The 21917-nt window shown below is 41.9% G+C and overlaps 1 protein-coding gene across 1 annotated transcript in view; it reads left to right on the top strand.

The window, feature by feature from the left end:
• bmpr1ba (bone morphogenetic protein receptor, type IBa) overlaps nt 1-21917 on the top strand; it is a 57183-nt gene that overhangs the window by 22907 nt on the left and 12359 nt on the right. The window contains exon 3 of the mRNA XM_030105029.1: nt 15784-16190. Coding sequence (XP_029960889.1) covers nt 16085-16190 — 106 coding nt within the window. The 5' untranslated portion in view covers nt 15784-16084. The remainder of the gene's footprint in view (nt 1-15783; nt 16191-21917) is intronic.

Genomic DNA, 21917 nt, shown 5'->3' with positions numbered 1-21917 from the left:
TCATGTGCACGGTGAGCTGTGGAGGGTTTTTTTTTCCTGCAGGGATGTGTTTTGTTTTGATGTCCCTCCGCCGCAGCCAGATGAATGGCCACATGGAGAGGCGGGTGGTGGTGGTGGAGGTGGTGGAGAGGGTGGGGAGGGGCCGCGGACATGTTAAAGGACACCTGTGGGGCTTTGTGGGGCCTCCCTGTGATGGACGAGGTTCCGCTTCAGGTGGCAGTAATTTCTTTAAGCCATGGGGAGGGGCGGAGGGGCCGAGTTTTTTGTGTGTGTGTGTGTGTGTGTGTGTGTGTGTGTGTGTGTGTGTGTGTGTGTGTGTGTGTGTGTGTGTGTGTGTGTGTGTGTGTGTGTGTGTGTGTGTGTGTGTGTGTGTGTGTGCGCACGCACGCTGCATCCATGCTATCTCTACTTCCATCTGTTTATCTCTCGCCTAATTTAATTGAGTTTAGTGATTTACAAGACTTGTATCACTATTTGACTAGCAACTTGAAATCTGTGTCGCCTTTCCGTCATGTGTTATCGCTCTTTTAGTTAATGCATGCACTGCTGTGTGCATGTGCATGTGTGTGAGTGTGAGTGTACTCCAGCCTATCTCTCCAGTGGTAATTGCTCCTAATACCACTGGGAACGCCACACAGATCGTGACAGAGTCTCACCCACAACGAATGATTATGTAAATGCGATAACCATCTGTGGACATGATTTTGTGTGTGTGTGTGTGTGTGTGTGTGTGTGTGTGTGTGTGTGTGTGTGTGTGTGTGTGTGTGTGTGGGTGGGTGTCCTGCCTAATATACTTTTATCTCTTATCGTATGGCGATCAGCTGTTGGACAAATGTGGCATTGTTGAAGGCTGAGGTAGAGCCAAATGTGCGCTCGCATGCTTGTGTGTTTGTGTATGTGAAGTTGTGCTTTTTTGGTTCAGGGCCTCATCTGTTCTCTGCACCTGATACTGAGCTGGTTCACTCGGTATTTCAGATGAGAGGACGGGAGCTTGTTATTAAATGTCACAGGCCAATCTTCTAGAATAACCAATAATGTTTCACTAACACAAACACTCATAGTCTGATTTTTTTTTTTTTTTTTTAAGTGAAGTAAAACACAAACATGAAAAATAGATATTTATGATTTGCTAAATTTGACAAAATGAGGCAAAATGAGATCACAGTATTCTGAAAACTGAAATTATACTTTTGTTGGAACATCTGGTGCATGAAGTTTTGCGGTTCAACTTTTACGAGAACATGTGTTGATCCTAAAGACCAGTACATGCTTTATCCGCCTGCCTAAAGTAAATCTCAGGTGGGATGGCGGTCAGTGGTGTGAGCGGATGTAGATGTAGATGCACATGGACGGATTGCTGAAAAAGAAAGTCTTTATTTGCTGAGATTTGGAAATCATTCCTGTGCAGCTGGAACTTTGAGTCAACACCGAGTCTCTGCACCACATGTGCTATAGAGTCAGAGGAAGGAGGGAAAGATGGAAGGAATGGAGGAAGGAGGAGACACTCATTTAGTTGAATGCGCTCACTTTCCATTTCCATACGAGAGCCTTCTTGAGTGAGAATTGACAAATGAATCTTTTTAATTTGATCGTTATTTCACTATCAAAGGTGTGAGTTGGCCCTTTTTCAACATGCCTGCTGGTTCTTTTCATGTCTCAGAGCAGGTGAAAGTCATAACCTGTTGCTTTTCTGTGCGCCTCCTCGTTTCATACGGGTGAATATATCGCTATCACATGAAAACCCTGAGGAAATGTCTTCAACTGGCAATCCCTGTGGTGAGCTGATTACGTTTTGATTAAAGATCGCATCATATCCATGTCAATGCTGGTTGGCAGAGGCGTTTAAAAGGTGTTATTTCTTTTAAAGTGTTTTGGAGCATGAAGCTAAACTGGAGCCACATTGGCTTAATTCTGATACTGCTATGGATAATAGATCAACATGTGCAGTTAGAGGCTCTAAATACCAAGTTTCCCACATGGAGCGCAGAGCTAAAGGTTAATTTATTGTCGTGCTCGACCTTAATATGCTGTAATTTAGTGATACATCGCCAGCATTCTTGCAGCTGCACCAATGGAGTCTTTATTTGTACAGATCTCTACAGATTCTTCAGTTTATACCCAGAACACTTGCACACACACTGGTGTCAGTAGTCTTTTGTGCTCTTCCAGGGAGTAATCAAAAGATTGAGTTACAGTGACTGTCTTGCTGTTGGTGGTACCTTAACTAATTTAGCCCCATGTTCTGTTTGCTTACTGCTGACTTTCAATTACTCAATTTGCACTGAAACTGAATTTTTACAAAGGATATTTGTGTATATATGATTTAAATTAAGCCTTGTTTAAAATTAGTTCAAATGTATGACCATCGATCAGGAACTGAGGTGAACTTGCTTTCGTATTACATATTAAGACTTCAGAACGGCTTTCAGCAATCCGCCTGTGTAGTGCCAGCTCCACCATCAGCAGTCTTGACTAACTAAACATGGACGTTTTTCGCATTTGTCCCTAAAAGCACCTTTTCATTAAATCTTACAGCGAGGTTGTAGTTGAATGGACACAGTTGTCCGTGCCAGTAGATTAACTGATTCAAGCTCCCATGAGGACACAAACATAAATGCCTTTAGTAGGCAGAAAACATCCCCATCAGAGCAATATAGTGCAAATCAAAAAATTAAATAAAAAGTAGGAATCTCCTCATTGTATGCATGTAACGTGAAATGCGATGTCAAAAACAAGATTTGATTTTAGTATGTGAACACTGAGGAATGTCCTCAAACCTTTTTAATGCAAGCATGGACTCGTATGGACTTAAATGGGGTCACATCCAATAATATGCTGTGATATTTTGACACATGTTCTCGGAGTTAGAGGGAAATTGAGTTGAAGTTTTCTTAACACAGCTGGTCGTGTGTCTGTGTGTGAACTCTGAGATGTTAAAGGTTTGAGTCTTTTTTCAATAGTGTGAAGTCAGGCTGAAGCCAAAGCAATTTAAAAACACAATAATATCCTCTTTAGCACATACAGCGGTAATCCAGTGCTGAAAAACTCATATTTGCTTGACTTAAAAAGAAGCATTCTTTCTCACATTTGGGAAACAGATGTGTGATTAATGTGCAGATCAGATGCTCTTCTGCCGTCATTGCCTTCATTTTATCTGCCGCGTCTTTCATCTCTGAAGCACGGCGATAAAATTCAAACTAAAATTGGTGTCAGCAGTATTTACTGAAAGGCTGCCTGCTCTCTAGTAGACTCACACACACGCGGGAGAGTGGGGATACACACTCACACTGCCAGATGCACGGCCGGCGGAGGCAGAGACGATCGGCTTGCGGCTTTCACGCTCAGCAAATGCTCCCACACACACGTGTGTAGGCATGTTTCTACGTGTCAGAGCCGTTAGTTTGGAGTGCAGAGGTCACCCCGGGGGGTCAGAGTGTCAGTCTTATGTTTCAGCCACAGAAGAGATCCTCTGTTACTCTCTGAATGGACACTGTGAATAGTTTCTTCTATGAGAGAATAAGAGAGGGCGGCGGCGGGAGGCAGGGAATAAGGAGAAACAGAAGAATTGAAATGTGCAGAAAAGCCGGTGAGGGCAGGAAATGAACGTTCATGTTTTCAGATAACAGGATGATAAAGATCTTAATGACATGTTCGGGTTAGAGACTGTGTAATGCGCTGTGTGTGTGTCCTACTATTTTATCCACATGCATCAGTTTACCTGCGTGTACAGCTGTAGTGTGTGAGTGTGAACACTTGGTGCGGTGAATGTTGCATGAATGAATGCATGTCTTGTGTGTGTGGTATGTCTGCTTTTCTCTGAACATAAAGGGTCCGTGGTGGTCATACGAGAACCTTCTGTGAACTTAAGGATCCCTGAATAGTGGACTCTCTATATTTGGGAGCTGGACCGAGGCTACTGACCCCAACACTGACCTCACACCTGCCCGGTGTGTGTGTGTGTGTGTGTGTGTGTGTGTGTGTGTGTGTGTGTGTGTGTGTAGACATGGTAGAGACTCAATATAATTAGGGTTATGCACAAAGTGTGCTTGCTTCTGTTTATCTCTGTGCTTTGTCTTTTCCTCTCTTTTTCTTTCTTTGTGTTCACAAAGTTACTTTTGAAATGAACCTTGGAGTCATTCTTTGTGCCGCAGAGTGATTAACGCTGTTGCCTTATTGCATGGCTGCGTTTTGGGGGCTTTTCAGGATGAAGGTTGAATGTTCTTCCTGCACAAGCTTGAATTTTCTCTCTGAGTTTGGATCAGTGGCTTCTCAGTATGGATAACACATATGTTAACAGCTCTTCCCTTGTCTTGTAGTTCAGGTAGGCTGTGTTGATACAGATCTGAATTAAACTAATGACCTGAAAACTGAACTGCAACTGTAAAGGTATTACCTTTTAATAGCATTGCTCTGGTAACAGAATGATCTGATGAAGTTTACACTGTAACAGTTTCTGTCAGCTTGTTATTAATTGTTACTTTCATTGTACATGAAAGAAAGTGTGGAGCAGCTGCCGCTCTCCGTCCTTCTCGCTCTGTGTGCAGATAGCTTCAGTACTGAGAGGGGAGGCTAAAGATAAGCTGAAGTTCGTCTAAAGCCTTGGACGAACTTTAGCTTATCTTTATAAGACCTGCCAACAGGTTCGCACTTTGAATCAGCTGTTTGTGGTTTTTTTTCCCCCCTCATCACTTCATAAATCTATCTATTTAGAGCTGCGCTACAATCCAGATTATAGAAGATCTCATTGGTTGGATTGGAGATGGATGGATGGATGAATAGATAAATAGATGGACCTAAATAAACCTGTTTAAAAGCTGATCTTGGAGATCTGCAGATGCTCCAAACAAATTAAGCCAAAGTAGTCAGTTCGATAATTTTTTCAAAAAGAGAAAAATACAACCTATAGACTTGTGTAAATACATATTTAATGTTTATCTTCCTAGCTTCGGTGTGTGCGTTTGCGCGCGCGGGTGTGTGTGTGTGTATATAATCACTGTCAGCAAATGCGTGACCGGACTCTCAGTTCTTGTTCCGTATTTAGGGCTCTGGGTTCAAAGGTCTCAGGGGTCGAGAGGCAGTATGAATGACTGCCTGTTATCAGGTGGCGAACAAAAGAATGTGTGTATGTGTGTGCGCACGTATTTAGGCGAGGGAGACGGGAAGCAAAGATTGACTGAATGACAGAAGGAATGGAAACAAACATGAGGCAGAAAAATAAGAGTTTTTGTTAGACCACACTTTTCAAACATCATGATTTAGCTTGATTCCTTCATACTGGATAAGAGTGGAACAGTGTCACGCTGTTAACATACAGAGTTCTTCCTGTGAATAAAAACCTCTGAAATTTAGCAACAATCCAAATGAAGCCACTGAAAAGTAAGCGTCGCTGTACTGTACATTCATAAGCCTTCTGTTTCTCATTACACACTCTCTATTTTGTAGCTTTCCCTCCATCCTTTCTCTTTTCCTGTCTTCCTACAGCCGATCCTCCCTCCTCCCATCATCTGTTTTCCTCCCTCATTTCATAACTCCCTCTTTCTTTTTTCCCTTCTTGCTAATTGCCACCCCGTTGTAGCGTCCCGGGAGCCGGGAGCTCATTAATTGGTGAAGAGGAGACAGGTGGCGCCACTATGTTGTGATGCTTCTTGTTAGTTGTGTGTGTCCGTTCATTGTGTTGATGTTGTGTTTGCAAGTGCACGTTTCTTTGCATGAGCGTGCACTTATCTTTACGTGCTTGTGCATGAGTGTGTGCGTGAGCGTGTGATTCTCATACACATGCGACAGTGTGTCTGTACATGTGCGTGTGTGCGCGTTTGTGTGTGTGTGTGTGTGTGTTACCCTCGCTTGTTAGCGGCATGGAGCCCCTTCTCACTGTAATCTCTTTGTTTATGCAGTGCGAAAAGGGCCTGGCGGGGGCATGAACTCCCCACGCTCTTATCCCATTGCGCCACTCACCCCAAGTAGACCCTCATGCCCCGCCACCACCCGTCGGACGCCGGCTTCGCTCCCATCACCTCCCCCCATCCGAACCAAACCTTGCCCCAACATGGTCCTCCCCTCTGTGTGTCCCGTTGTCCCCCTTTTCCTGTCTGACTCTGTTAGCGTCTGAATCATAAGCTGTGCATGCTGCGGGAGATCAGTGAAGATGTTCAGCTCTGCCGTGGGACACCGTGTTCCTGTGTTCCAAATAGAGCCGGCCGTGTCATTACAGCCACAACATTACTCACCTAATTACATTATTCGTTAATTACACAGCAAACGTTACACTGGATGTTATTCTATTCTGAGAGCGCAGTTCGCTCTGTCAAAAATGTGGTTGTAGAGCACAACAAACTTTTGTTTGTGTGTGTCTTTTTATGTAATAAAACCAGAAAATGATGCATGAACCTGCGGCTTTACAGTACGAGGGAATTCAATGCAAGTCAGTACAACATATTAATTAATGTAGGACTAATTATTGATGATTGCACCCATGTACTAAGTACATTTGAATAAAATAGATTACAATATAAATACCTTATTAATGACAGAGATAAATTCATTGATTTATGTTTTTGTTGGATTTTAGAACAGGGGTGTCAAACTCAATTTAATCCAGGAGACGCAAACAGCACACTTTAATCTTTAAATGTCACCATAATAGTCTTTTGTTACACTTTTTTCTGAACTCCAAATGTTTTGCTTAATTTTAGTGCACATTCACAATTCAGAAAGTTTACATTTAATGCAGTATCTTTTAAGAAATGACAAGTTGAACATCTTGAAGAGCAATTGTCCATTTAATTTTACTTTTTAAATCATAGTTTTCTAAAGAAAATATACAGTATATGAGAATAGGAGTACACTTAGGGGAAAATAAATAAAAAACTTCCTCTGTCGCCATCAGGAACATGCAAACCTCTGATTTCTTCACAAATGGCTCCCCGGTTACTCACCACAGGCTGCTTGTATTCAGTCTGTTATCTTCACACTGTTATCTTTACTCATCATAAACTTTGTTCATGCAAAGACAGCTCTGCTGTTTTTTTTTTTCCACTCAACAGAAACAGATCAGTTTTGCTGATTTTGCGCTGATGAAACTCAGTGAAGCCCAGTCAGTATATCACCATAAGCTTTATTAGTAATGATGAAAAAAAATCCCATAAAATAGTTGAAACTGAAAGTTCGCTCATGAATTTATATCCATAAATACGTAATCATTTGCTTTCACCGTCTTTTCTTCTTCCTGTTTCGTCCTTTCTCTCCTGCTTCCTAATCCGTCTCCTATCCTCTGACCCCTCTCCCGTCGCTCTCCTTTGAAGTCTATTGGTAAAGTGTTGGCAGTATGCAGCCAACTGTTTGGTAAAGTCTACGTGAGCAAGGAATTACAAAGCGCCAGTGTGCTGCGGACCAGATGGTATTATTGGTCGGCCCGGCGGCGGCCTTTTTGGCAGGTTTCGAGAAGCCGGTGTCATGTGTGATGATGTGTGGAAAACGTGTGTGCGTGTTTATCTGGATTAGTGTACGTGTTCATCCATGTGGACTCCCAGGTGTTGGGGTCACAGACGGTTTGTAGGTCAGCTCCCTGCCCCTGGTGTCACCTTGGTCTGTTTGGCCCTAAACAATCCGTGCAACAGGGCCTCTTCTCTTCTGTTCTCGGTGATCGAGTCACGTGTTCATCACTTTTTTCTCTCATATTTCTTCTCTGCACATTAGGCGCTTGTTCAAGAAACTTCAGAATAAAACCTCCCTCAGCAGGTATGTGTTGAATGAAGTATTGTGTATGTGACGCTGTCATAGGGAGGAAGGACACTAGAAAACAACAGTGAACACGACCAGCAGTAGAGACAGGGAGGTTTTATTGGGCTATACTATTCCTGGCTGCAGGCGCAGTTGTTATTGGCCACGGAAAACACATGTAGCTCTTTTATTAGTGTAAGCCGCAACATACTCACAGTCCAGACCGAGTTAATTTCAAAAGTTTAATGAAAATTACCTGAGCCATAATGCTGTAAAGCAGTTCTCGTGGCACCATGGAAAGTGTTGCTAAAAATACAAAACCAGACAAATGTAAACAACTTAAACAGTTAAGTTTGTTTGGCACAAAGCCAACTGTTAAATCCTGGTCGATGATCTTCTTTTAAAGACCGCCGCCCTAAACTGTTGCACTGACAGCTCAGGAAAAATAACACTTGGGCAATTAGTTTGCAACATGACAGGCATGTGCTTCCTCTGCATCTGAGTGAACTCCTGTTGAACCTTTTGACGGCATTCAGCTCCGAAATCTTAAGCGTCGTCTCTTCTATCGTTGGTTAGCCATTCAGATATTGGTTTTAAGTGTAAAAGGATATGCTGGTAAACTTTGGTAAAAACTGAATGATGATTGTTTTTGCTTCCGAAGATATTTATAGAGTTTAAGACAAGGAGAATTCCTGGGCCACCAAAAAAACCAAAATAAAACAGAAAGTCCAAACAGAAACACAATTTGTAAAAGTCTAAACATGTCAGTCACTAAGCATATTTCATACTGTGGTACATTGACTGCAGCAAGTAAACAGTTGTTTTCCCACAGAACAACTAGAATTGAACATGGTATGTTCCTAATGATGTGATGAGTCCAATAAAACTGTTAAAGTCAGTAAAGAGAGCGCAGGTGGCACATGTGCCTCCATTTACAGTGGACAAACAGACAAGCAGACCAGGAATGTGGTTTCCCGAGAGAATGATTTCCAATAACACTGTTTTTTTGTTTTTTGTGTTAAAGTGGTCTTAGATGTTTGTTTTAAACAGAAGATAACTGCTTTTGAGGTGATTGTCACAGAAAATGAATTTGAATGTACTTCTTCTTTTAATTAATGTTTGAGGTTTAGAGAAATTTGGGCAAAAACTATAATATAATCTTATATTCCAATAAAATCTCTTGAACAGACTGTACTTCAGTGGTGGTTGTATTTAGATTTACACTCACAGGCATTACACTTCATTACCTGATCTCACCAGTGTATCCCTTGAGTCAGTTTCATCTATTTATCAGTCTTCTTTACTTTCACATTGACCTTTTCACTTTTTTACTTTTATAATTTTAATGCCTTAAAGAGTTTTTTTTTTAATGGTTGGTTCTTCGCTCTTTTTTTTCCAGCTTATTGCTTATGAGCAGGATTTATTTTAACCAACTGTTCAAATACTTTATACACAAAACTGAAATAAATTCAACTAAAAACTAAAAAAGCAGAGCTTAAGCTTCAGGTTTGACAGCTCATAGTCAGCATAGCTACCATGACCAACTGCAGCTTTCTTTGGTGAGAAGCAGCAGTAAAGATGAAGATGAAGTTTTTCCTGGCATGGTATCATTTAAAATTCTTAACAAGCGCCATTTAAATATACGTGTCACATGTGCTTGCTTCTTTAGAATACTTGAATTGAGCAGCGCTCGCTTAAATTATGTGAAGAATCCAATCAGCAATGCCAAGCAGATAAACACAATACCACAAAGTTAGAGCCGGCTTCAGCCGGAGCTGTCTCAGATAGTTTACGTGACAGATGGATAGACAGGCAGGGGCCAGTTATTGTGGGTAACAAAAATTGTTTAGTGGGCGGCTGACTGCAGATTGTGCTCCTGAGTTTTTGGTGAGCTGTAGCACATGAATCAGAAAAGTAGGCAGGAGAAGATCCCACAGAGCAGGTGGGACAGTTTGCTCTTTTTCTTTCGCTCCCACTCAGGAAGCGGCTCCTCTGTTTTCTGGGAGCTGTTTCACCGTAGCAAGACATTTTTTACATTCCTCTCTTTGGGCCGGTCAGTTCCTCCTTCACCAACAGTCATTCCTCTTCTTTACGGGGGGGGGGGGAGTTCAATTGATTTGACTTTTGGAAGAGTGAAGACAACTACCAAAAGTAAAGTTTTGCCTAATACTTGGCCTGAAATCTCTTAAATCACATGGTTTTGATGGTTTTGCCTCATGTCACCTCATGATTTATTTTTCAGACTACGAAGAGATAAAGGAAATTTGAAGCTTTAATTTGTGGTTTCTTTGAATGTGTGCCTTAAAGCAAAGTAACAGGATATCGTCCTCATCGTCTTCCTAATGAAAGCTTTGTATTGGCCAGATGGCTTTAAGCAACACTGAGTCATTCAAACAAATATTTTCTGCAGCAATTACAACTAATTGATATATATGTGATATCATGATCACAAAGGTGGATTTCTGACACTAGATCCTAATCGCCACCTATCCCAGCCTGTGGTTTTACGGTGCCTGTAAAGTGATACAGTGAGTGGTTTCACAATGACAATAACAAGCTGTAAAAGTCATTCACAGTCTATCATTAGGTTTTCATTAAGTTCAAATGGCTCGACACCAACATCTGTGCGCGTGAGTGTGTGTGTGTGTTACCTTTCTCACCTTGTGGGAACATAACTTGGTTTACAAAGCCACTACTGAAAACTTCAAGTTAATAAGACGAGTCAAAGTATTTCACATAAACAAACATAAGAAATACAGACCAATAACTTTTAAAACAGGTTCGTGTTTTAAAAGAACCCTGAGCCGAAGCCATCGTGCTCCAAATATTTGGTGCATAAAAACTAAAAGCAGCTCGTACATGTTTTAATTTGACTCGGAGGTCAATAATCAGGAGGTCCGTGACGTTACAAAAGATCAGACTTGTATTTCGGGCCCTTCCCCATTTTAACGGTGAGCTCATCCTTCCTCAGTGTATAGGGGGGAGTGGATTCCTTTGCCGTGGCGCAGAGGGATTTTCTCCTCCGGTGAAAGGTCAATCAAGAACAAATCAGCGCCGAGGTCAGAGGTGGACCTGACAGACTTTGTCCATGTCACCGCTTCACCATGTCTTTCCTCACACTGCGTGCCGTCCTTTGTTTTTCCCTTCTCTCACCAGCTCCCTGGTTCACAGATGAGTTGTAGTTGGAGTTTTCTTAGAGCTGGAAAACATTTCAGGTTGCTTCAGTCACAGGATTCCGTTCTGAAGTAGTTGTTTGCAGCTCAGGAGGTTTTCATGCCGCTCTTCATTCCCGATCCATTTACTACATCCCTGATAATCCCCCTTGTTTTATACCTGCACTCCACCCTGTACTCATTCCCTGCAGACTTCTTTTTCTTATGCAATCCCTTTTAGGTTAATCAATAAATCATTTACACTGACTACTTCTAGCTCAGCACAAGCTGAACTTTTTTTTGCAGAAAACGTAGCCTGTAGTCTGCTTGGACTGGAAATTTTTAAAAGTCTGTACATCATTTTGACGCAAAAACAGCTTTCAGACGTTCATCCATCCATCTTTGATACCTGTGCTGTGGACCCAATCCCAGCGATAACTAAGGGTGAAAGCAGAGCACATGGGCATGTCGCAAGTCCAACTTAGAACACTGTAACAACACACACACACACACACACACACACACACACACACACACACACACACACACACACACACACACACACACACACACACACACACACACAAAAAGCCTCGTTAATATTCCACTTTATACGTGGGCCTTCCTCTGGCTGAAAAGTTGAGAGTACAAATGGACTGTAGGCAGAGGAGCTATTCCTGTGATGCTCACACACAATGTACCCACATCTCCTTCTCTCCTCCCATACACAATTGTCTCTCTCTTGCCACAAACCATTCAGGCAGAAAGGATTGCTATGTAAATGCTCCGATGAATAGGGGTGAATGGACAGGCTTAAAGTAGATTATGTTAAACAGCTTGTTAGTTTAAAGACATGCTGAAGTGAATGGATGAGGATTAGCAGATGTGCTGCTGTGCCACAGAGGTGTTTCTTTAAAATGGACTTAATCCCCTGTCAGTTCACACATCAAGTAAAAGGAAAAATGACTCCAAAAGTGAGCCAGGAAAAGGTAAGGTGGTCTTTAAATAGTGGGGAACTGGTGGAATTCCTGAAGCAGAGGTAAAATATTTGAATAACAAAAGTGCTGCAAATATGCCAAGTCAATTTGTATGATTTTTGGATTACTCTGTGGCCTAACCACAGAGGGCTGCCATAGTTATTTATTTGTTTTTTTGTCTGTTTGAAGGAACTATCACGTTTTCACTTGACAGCAGAAAGCTTCTCTTGAAACAAATGAAATAGAAGTCCACTGAACAGCTGTGTTCTTCCAATGGGTTTACTGTACATAATCAATACAGCAGGTCCAATGTGTATTATAACTCTTAGAGTAACTCTAGTTTCCTAGAGAAACTACTTTATACAGTATCAGACCGGATAACCAATACTAATTTCGTTTTCAGTGTGTCCCTAGCTGAAATGTGGTGAAAGCTGCAAGTGCTTCAATATATATGTCGTCTTTTTACATTTTGTGCACCTTCTCATGTTGTGGCTCAGTGGTTAATAAAGTTGTGTTAGAGCAGTGATTTCTCCAGGTACTGTCGGTCCTTCCCTCTGTTCCTAAACATGAGTTTGACATTTATTGGTGGAAGACATGACCTGCAGAGGAAAGTTGATTTCAAAAGATGCAGCAGTGAAAGCTAGCTACCTTTTTTTTTTCTTTTTCATAATGTGACATCAGAATCAAGCCATGTCTGTGAGGGTGACTTTGTGGAAACACACACTCTGAAGGCTGCATTCGGATTGAGAAACGACAAATTTTAGCAACTTCAGTCTGAAGAGAAAATCAATGGGGTTATCAGGGTGCCATTTCTTTCATAAAAGGATTAGTAAAGAAGGTCATTGTCTTGTAAACATTTTCAGATTAACTTGTACTTCTGTGGATTAAATCAAAGGTTTTGAGGTTTCAATATTTATAATTTTTAATGCTATTTCTTCACTGGCAACTCAAATGAGTGAAACACAATTTTTGATATAAAGGGTTTGAATTTGTTTGTTTATTAGCTTTGGTATGTACTCTGGAAACGTCTAGGCTCTACCTTGTCTATTGTTCACGGTTGGATTCTACAGCAGGTATAGATGATGGCTGGTTGGGTATTTATTCGGTGGTATTCCATTATGTTAACTAAGGCGAGGACAGCAGAGGAGAGTATACTTTCTCCTGCTGAACCTACTGAGACATTTCATTTGTGACTAATTTCAGAGATCAGAGCTTGATGTGTTTACACTCTTGGCCACATTATGGAAAATGAGAGGAAATAAAAAGCGACTGACTTGATTGTTGACATTTACAGCTGCTGACATGTGAAGCTGTTGTGTTTTGACTGGTCTGTCAAAAATGATGGGACAGCGAATAAACCACTGACCGCAAGCACTGGCCGAGACACATCTGATATGTACAGACTGAGATGAGTAAATCCTTCTCAAAAGTGTCAGCGATTTTATGACCTAAACGTTTTCTACCTCCAGACTGTTTTTTTTTTTTTTTGCATGTCCTCCTCCTCCTCTTCCTCCTCCTCCACCCCCCATTTATTTGACATTTCTCTGCTAAAATTTACCATTCCCCTTATGTTTTCTTCAAAAATCTGCCCTTCAGACCAGTTTGAACGACCATCATCCGTCTCTAATCTCCTCTTTTGTTTTTCTTGTCAGCAACACGTTCTTCTTCTCTTTTGGTTTCACTGCTCATCCTTCGCTTGTGACAGTTTCAGCCATTCATCATAGACCCAGCATGAGGGTGACAAAAGTGACAAAGAGTGTGTGTGTGTGTGTGTGTGTGTTGTGTGTGTGTGTGTGTGTGTGTGTTTGTGTGTGTGCGTGCGTGCGTGCAAAACTTTAAAGTACCTGTTTATGAATCGGTCACTCATTGAATGTGCATATATCCTGTCTTTAGGGAAATCATTCCCGAGTTTATGACTTAAATGACACACACAAGCACGCACGGCGCACCCACACACACACTCACACACAAACATACACACACAGGCACGCAACAGCTTCACAGCTATTAGGGATTGGGGGCAAATGCTGTCACAGTTTTTAAAAGGCTTCCCGTGGTTAGACATGCTTGAAATGACATTCTGGTTCACTGGAGGAGGGGAGTGGGAAAAGGAGAGGAAGGAAGAACGAAGGACAGAAGCAGAGGGGGAGGAACGCTGAGTTTTGGACCTCGAAAAAGTGATCAGATTCAGTATAGATAATCAGATTCAAATAAAAAAAAGCTGTAGTTTCATGTTATGTATGAGAGCAGAACAAAAGGAGGACTATTAAAAAAAATCGCTGTGCTTGTGAATATGTCCCTATTGTGCCTGCTGTTGTGTCTAATTTATATCTACGTTTTGACTCCAATATGGCAAAGAGTTCCTGTGTTTTGAAAAGGACTTAGATTGGCTTATAATCAACATCCCAGCCACAAGATCCAGCTGGGCTGAAGGCTGATAAACAGCACCAAACATTCTCAATTTGAGTCTTCACTGCTAAATATCTCTCACTAGTTACAGCTGATCCTTGTTTTTATGTCAGACAGAACTGACAGACACATTTCTATGCTGCATATTGAGGTTTGTTGGGGTAGTATAGATCACAGAGGCAGGGCAGGACCAGGGCAGCTTTGTTTATGAACTTTTTCTTCCCTCTCATTGACGATAGAGCGAGCCTGGCAGCCTATTGTCAGTCATTAATGAACAAGCGAGAAATAAAAGAAGTGCAAAGAACAGCGGCAGCGACAAACGAGAGGGATTAAGATGAAAAGAAAAAACTGTTTTCGACCCATCAATTTGACCTCGAAACTTCAAAGAGCCGCATCTTATGTTAAACAAAAAGTTGCTCGTTTTGTTCTGTTGAAACTCCTCAAAATGTTTCTTGCTGAAAGCAAAATGTTCTTGTTACAGACACTCCCTCACACACAGATTTGTCCATGGCAAATGCCTCACAGGCAGGAGGATAGCTCTGGAGAGGAAATGGTCTATTAGAGTGTCTCAACCCATTTATTTATTAGTGTAAAAGCTCCAGGCTTGGTGATGTAACCTCTAGCAGCTCCTTTAAAGTGTCTCTGCCAGCTACCTGAACAACACGCCACTGTGTGAGAACCGCTCTGAGTAGGATGTCTGGATCAGGTTCTATGATTCCATATTCATGGAAGCATTTTCGATGTCAAATGTGTTTGGATGAAAAAAAAATACAGGTTTTAGATCATTCGAGTCCAGGTTTGGGAGTCAGGAGTTAAGTTTGTTCTCAGTATGTTTCACGTTCATGTCCTAAAGACCGGAGACTTTAAACGGTTCTCATAGAGACATTTCAAGTACTCGTCATTCTAGCGAACAATTGAAATCCACTCTGTTTTAGCACACTTCAAGTAGTCCCTTTAATTTTAATTACCCCACCACTTGAGCTGCTGGTCGCTGCAGTTGATTTATATATTATTCCTGTTTCCTGTTGCTCAAATCAAAAAATTCAGTTACATTTTAATCTTTTAGGAAAACCAGGAGTAGAAAAATGCATCTTCATTATTATCCCACTTTCACCTTGTTGGCAGACTTTATGCTCAAACTAACGGTTATCTGTCATTGAAATGTAACGCCAGCTAAAGGCTGAAAACTCCCTCAGGTCGCAGTGTTTGTTTTCAATATCCTCCTCGCTCTCCTCCTACTTTTATTTAAACCCCATCTTGCTGTTGTCTGCTCCCTGCCCCCGTTGTCTTTCCAGCCATGTCCTCCCCGTACTTGTGCCTGTGTGTGTGTGTGTGTGTGTGTGTGTGTGTGTGTGTGTGTGTGTGTGTGTGTGTGTGTGTGTGTGTGCCCTCCCTATGAGGAAACTGAAGTAAACTCCCACTTTTTGCCCCCCTTCTCTCTCTCTGACTCTCTCTCGCTCTCTCTCTCTCTCTCTCTCTCTCTCTCTCTCTCTCTCTCTCACTCTCTCTCTCTCTCTCTCTCCCAGCTGGGCTGCTACTGTCAGACCGGGTTGGAGGACAATCAGCTCCAACTGCTGCTGCCGCGGCTGGTGTGTTTTGAATGGTGTGGACTTTCTCACGTTGCTGCGGACCCCCCCACACACACACACACATCGGAGCTCGCATGCCCGATACTCCCCCCACCTCCTCTTTCTGTCCTTTTTCTGTCTCTCTTGCTCTCTCATACACACACACACACACTCAGAAGGAGAGGTGGTGTTTGAGCGGCGGATCCCGTCGAGCGGAGATTGCTGAAGAGAGGAGCGGAGCGGAGCGGCAGACTCTACCATGCCAGTGCAGGGAGAAAGACTGAGGAGCTGTTTCTCTCTCTGCCTCTGGAGCCGGAGTCCTCTGATCCTGCTCGGACTGTTCTCTCTGCATGCACAAGTGCACGGTGAGTTATTTCAAACTTTCTCAACTCACTGCTGCCCTCAGCCCTGCCGCTGTGCGAACAGCGGCGAGGTTGCGCTGAAGTCGCCGTGCCGCCGCTCATCAGACCCTCACTTTCCTCCTTTACCTTGTTTGTTTCAGCTGAAGGTGTTTCATTCTTGTGATCTGCGGTTCCAGTAGAGTCGAATAAGCCGAATGCGCAGTCTGCTAGAGTACCTGCTGTTTTTAAGCAATCTGTGATCACTGCTAGTTTTCAGTCAGCTCCAACAGCAGCACCTGATGTAGATAACTTTCCAATAAATTGGAAAAAACATTTTGTTTTGCTTTTGTTCCTTGTTTTCTTTGGTGAACTGTGTTATCAAAAGCAAACAGATTAAAGAAATTTGGTTGGATTTGCACCAGCATTTATTTATTTTAAAGATAATTGTAGATTTTAATATTAAGCAAATATATCTTTCTTTCAAATAAGAAACACAGCTCATCTAATGAAGGTAAGGCAAGCATTTATTCAGATGTTCATTTTTTAAAATAATGATTCTTGATATGCATATTAATAACATGGGCAATTCCCTGTGAACGCGGTGTTCCGGTGTATTTGCAGCTCTGCTCAGACAGACACAGAGATGCCTCATCAACAGACTGACACTGTTCCGTTGGCCCGCCGCAGCCGCTTTGTCTGTGACCATGTTTGGTATCTGGAGTGTGATTTGTGAGGTGGCGGGTAGAGAATGTGTCATATTTAACAGTTTGTTGTGTTTAGTGGCATGATGCTCGACATTAATGCTCGACTCTCTGCTTCAGTTGTTTCTCTTGGTTTCGGTTAAATTAAAGCAAAGGCATTTTGTGAATCAACTTCACAATCAATCAGAAGTAGTTCTCAATTTGAGAATTTCGGCTTGTCATGTTTTTTCATATGTTGGTCCCAAATCCAGCTTGACAACGTTTCTTCTGACTGATGTTGTCCGTCGATGTTTTTGTTTGAAGTCCTTATTGTTGGTCTATTTAAAGTCACTGGAGATTATTTCAGCTGGGAGCCCTGAAGTTAAGCCAGCAAAGGCTCATGCCTCATACTCGGTGTGCTATGTGCTGAGGTCGTCCTGCGACCTCTGGCCGCATGTCATCCCCTCTTTCTCATCCATCTTTCCTGTCATTGTCGCAGGGCGACACGGCTTTCCTATCGACTCCTCGCCAAGTCGCCCCATCCTCCTGATTTACTGTTTTCATTCCTTTTTCTCGCTCGTAAGGAACACTCGGAAAGAATAACAGTTGTTTTGAATGCCGAGAACATTTAAGCATTCACAGTGTGCACGGGTCTGCACGATCACCAACTTACAAAGTGCCTGGATGCTTTGGATTCGTGGTAACACCGACTGCTCTCTTCAAGAAGCCGCGGAACAGCTGCCAGTAAAGAAGACATATGTTAAATCTGACACAAAGTTGGACCGCTTCCAAACTTTGTTCTTTGTGTCGTGCTCCTCGTCATACACCAGCAATTCTCGATTTTACAGTTCACATTTAAAAAAAAAAAGACAATATAGCATATATTTTGTTTTACAATTGTTATTGTTTTGATTTTGTATTTGGTTGCTGCAAATACTTACTTGCTACATGCATGAAGTAGAAAAACTGTACGTGCACTAGTTGACTTCAAGCAGGATATTGGCATGTTCAGGTTCCAGCTCTTCCAGAATGTCTGTGCTCGACATACAGGTTTAGAAAGATGTTCGTATCTGTCACATCGGGTCTCAATACTTAGATTGTATTAAGCATCTGAGGACATTTTTTTGAGCTTTAGTCAATTTTCCACTATTTTCTCAGCCAGCTTAGAAATCTTTTTGACCAGACGTCTTGGTACATTTTGCAACATCACCTACCGATATCATTTGATCAGTTTACCTTCAGGCAAGCAGAGTTCCTCAGGTGTCCTAAATTTTTTTGTAATGATCCAAGAAGTAGCAGTAAACAAACGATTCCTTAACCACACGCTATGTACTTATTAATGTAGAGTCAGGTGTGTTTCTGACAAGCAGATCCAGTATTGAAATACATTTCTCCTGAGGCCTGTTAGCGGCAGCCTCTTTTATTGGTTGACACATAGATGATTGACTGCAGTTGCAGCGAGCTCAATCAATGGCTGACACACCGATGATGGATTGATTGCCCTGGTACTGGATTCAGGTAGCGAGCAAGGGGAAAATATTTGTTTTGCTGAGGAGAAATCTATGAAAGATGATGGGGAGAGATGCAGTTTTCCTTTCCTTTTCTTCGGTATCTGCCTTGTCTTCATTGCAGTTCTCTCCACTGTGTCTAGAGAGCAACACATGCATACTTGGTGGACAGAACGATCCGGGATTGTGCTTTGCAGCCTTGTAGCCACAGGTGAAGTGGAGTCACTCCAGGTGACTTTAAGGAAATCACAGTTTATAAATCAGACACACACACAAGCAGGTCTTGTGTGACCTTCCACCTACACCAGGCTGCAGCCTTCGATGTGAGTTCTGGGAAGTGAGGAGAGAGCGTGATAGCTTACATTTCATTGTCCTTGGTGGAAGTAAGCACCGCTGTATCAGTTTTCACAGTCAGAGCTCTGCCAGTTGCTTTGCTTTTGTCACTACTCACTAATGAGACTGTTGCTCTCTGCAGGATTTCACATTTTGCTTCTGCAAAATCAAACAAAATGCTGGTTGTTTGCCAAAAAATGAAATTGCATGTTAATAAGCGGTCTTCAGGTGACTGAGAGTGTGAGTTACAATTGTTCAACTTTTTCAGTTTTCAAAGAGGCTTTTGAAGAAAGTGCTTCATGCTTTTTTATCCTGTTGTTTAATTTTGAAAAGCAGCAGATCAAACTTTAAACACTGTGTGGTTTTGTATTATTATTATTATTATTATTATTATTATTATTATTATTATTATTATTATTATTATTATTATTATTATTATTATTATTGTTATTTCTTAATAGGTAAGCTGTACTGCTGATAGATGGACTCCATACCTCAGGAATTGCAGTTATATAGTCACAAATGGGGGAATAGATTTATCTCACCACTTCAAACACATTCATTTCAGTCTTCTAAGACTCACCAGTGGTGGAGATTTATTTATTTATTCAGGCATTCTCAGCTCTTAGGCTATCATTGTGGATTGCTGATACTAACATTTCTGGGGAAAAGTCAGCTTTCGTAGAGCGGACTGTTGTGCCGTCTGTTCCTGCATCTCAAAGCTTTCTGGCATTATGTGTTTCAGTCGTCTCACAGGAAACTGATACCACATTAGAACTACTGATCTGAAGACCATAATGCTGAAAGGGTAAGGTGCAGCACACGGTGTAATATGTTGTCCTTATTTTTCCAAGAATCTCCACCCTTATTGTAGCCTTAAGAAAAAAAAAAAGTGAAATTTGAGTGATTTTTAGTGAACACATATCATGTTCTGTGGATAAGAGTTAATAATCTGGGAGTCAGAGGATATAAAGGTTTGGTGACAAAGCAATGACATAGATACAGTATGAATACCTAATATACCATGTTTCCTGCTGCCCCTTATTGCTGAAATAATGTTGAAGAAAAAAAAATCCATCTTGAAATGACCTCTAAAAGGTGCAGTGAGGGGAAGTGTGGGGAGTTTGGGACTGAGGGGTATTACATCCTGTAATGGATACAGATCCAGTAACTTCCATCCCAGTCAGATTACCGGTTTGGCGCTGACTTCTTAAGACACAGCTGGAGTAGGGGAAGTTGTATGGGAGTGTGTGTGTCTGTGTGTGTGTGTGTGAGAGAGAGAGAGAAAGAGAGAGAGAGAGAGACGAAGCATGACTAAGCTTCACCTGAATAACCTCAACACAACTTTACAATAACAAGCTTCAGACAGCTCAGATCAGCACTGATACTGATGTTTGTAGTGATGTGTAATTATTGCAGTTTGTTGCCTCTGAAGTGTTTTCTTTTAAGCATTCAGATGTTGTCGTTTGATTGGTCTTTAACATCGTGCAGCACGGCCCTCTGTTTAATTGCGTGTTCCCGAGAGCTGCCTGGACAGAATACCATATCACAATGGAGTGATGGACAGATAACAGGTGAGCCGGAGCAGAGCAGGGCAGAGCTGGCTGTCACAGCCACAGTGTGCTGGGACTAGGAGAGCTTAGGGTTTTCCATGCACTTGCTGTCCCTCCAAAACAAAACCCCCACTCCACCCCCACTGAACTCACTGGAAATATTTTATGGATTGTTAAGGCTGGACAAGCAAGGGTTGCATTGTTTTTCCATCATTTTGGATCTTTCAGGTTTTGTTTTGATTGACAGTGACAGAAGGTCACGTAATTTTTGGTCTATTTAAAGAATGCTGTGGTATTTTTTGTTCAATTTGTATGCAGTGCTAAAATATTATTTGTAGAGCCTAAACAAACAATAAAGGAACATTTTCAGACAGTGGTTAGTGTAACTTCAGGTCTGCTCTTTTAGTTTAGCTCGCCAAAAAAATCCCATTAAGATAGTGAATCTGATGGTCAAAAAAGCTGAAGATATTCATCCTGTAATTTAGGGTTATTGGTGGCTATTAGGATGCACACATTTGACCAAATGGCTCTGCGATGGAGACAATCATCTTATGGTTTGATAGGTACCTAATGGGTATGTAGATCGGAGGGGTTGTTAACTCTGTGTGTGTGTGTGTGTGTGTGTATGTGTGTGTGTGTGTGTTTTCAGGGTCTAGCAGGCAGCATGTTTGGCCAGTGAGATAGTACAGAGGAGGCCTGGAGCCACTGTTGATTTGTGGGTGATATGTGACTTAGTTAATGGGAAGCTAATCACACAGAGGAGACAGAGGGACGCATGCGGCTGTAAACACACTTACACTTATGCAACCACACACACACACACAGACACCTACACACGCATGCAAACACACACATTTTGCACCCATTATTAGGAAATGCATTAATATCTGCGGCCCATGTACAGGAACACCTAAACACACACACCACACACACACACAGATTGCACGCATACTGTACATTCAGGCCGTAAATGGATGGAGAGTGACTGCTAAAGCCTGTGGAGATGACTGAGACATCACAGACCAGAACTCTGGGAAATAAACACATGGCAGCTGTAATGTTAACACCAGCAGTCCTCCTTCAACACATGCACACACGCATACCTTGTGCACACACTCTCCGCCCCCACAATTCTACGGCAAGACACTCACCTGCACAAAGATTGGATTATTTTCATTCTCAGTGCTGCACGCCGTCAAATTCACATTTTGGCCATTTGTCATTTAGTCTAAGCAATTATTGTCAGTACACACTAGTGGTGCATGATGGTGAGTGTGTGTGTGTAAGTAACAGTGTGAATATATGTGTGAGGATTGGCGAACAGACAAAAAGTGTCTTGATCGCTCCTAGTGTGCACTCGATGTGTCCAGAGCGAGAAATTATAGTTGATGATATCTTATTACCCACAGCTCATAAATGGGAGTGTGTGTATGTTTGTGTGTGTGTGTGTGCGCGCACATCTGTTTGCATTTTAGTGGAGTTTTGAAATCATAAAGTTTTTTTAACAATTAATTTGTTTGTTACGTGTGAAAAATAACATCATAGTTAAATTGACATGAGTTTATCTCACATGGCCGCGTCAAAGCTAAACTGTTTTTAAGGAAAACTATTTTCATATATAAACAACACAAAGTGTTTCAAATGGAGTAACTGTGAGTATAAAGCCTTCATGGCACA

The sequence above is a fragment of the Salarias fasciatus genome, chromosome 12 (genome assembly GCF_902148845.1).
Source record: "Salarias fasciatus chromosome 12, fSalaFa1.1, whole genome shotgun sequence".
In the NCBI taxonomy this organism is placed as follows: domain Eukaryota; kingdom Metazoa; phylum Chordata; class Actinopteri; order Blenniiformes; family Blenniidae; genus Salarias; species Salarias fasciatus.
The sequence above is the reverse complement of the archived record's forward strand: the minus strand, read 5'-3'. Positions and strand labels throughout refer to the sequence as shown.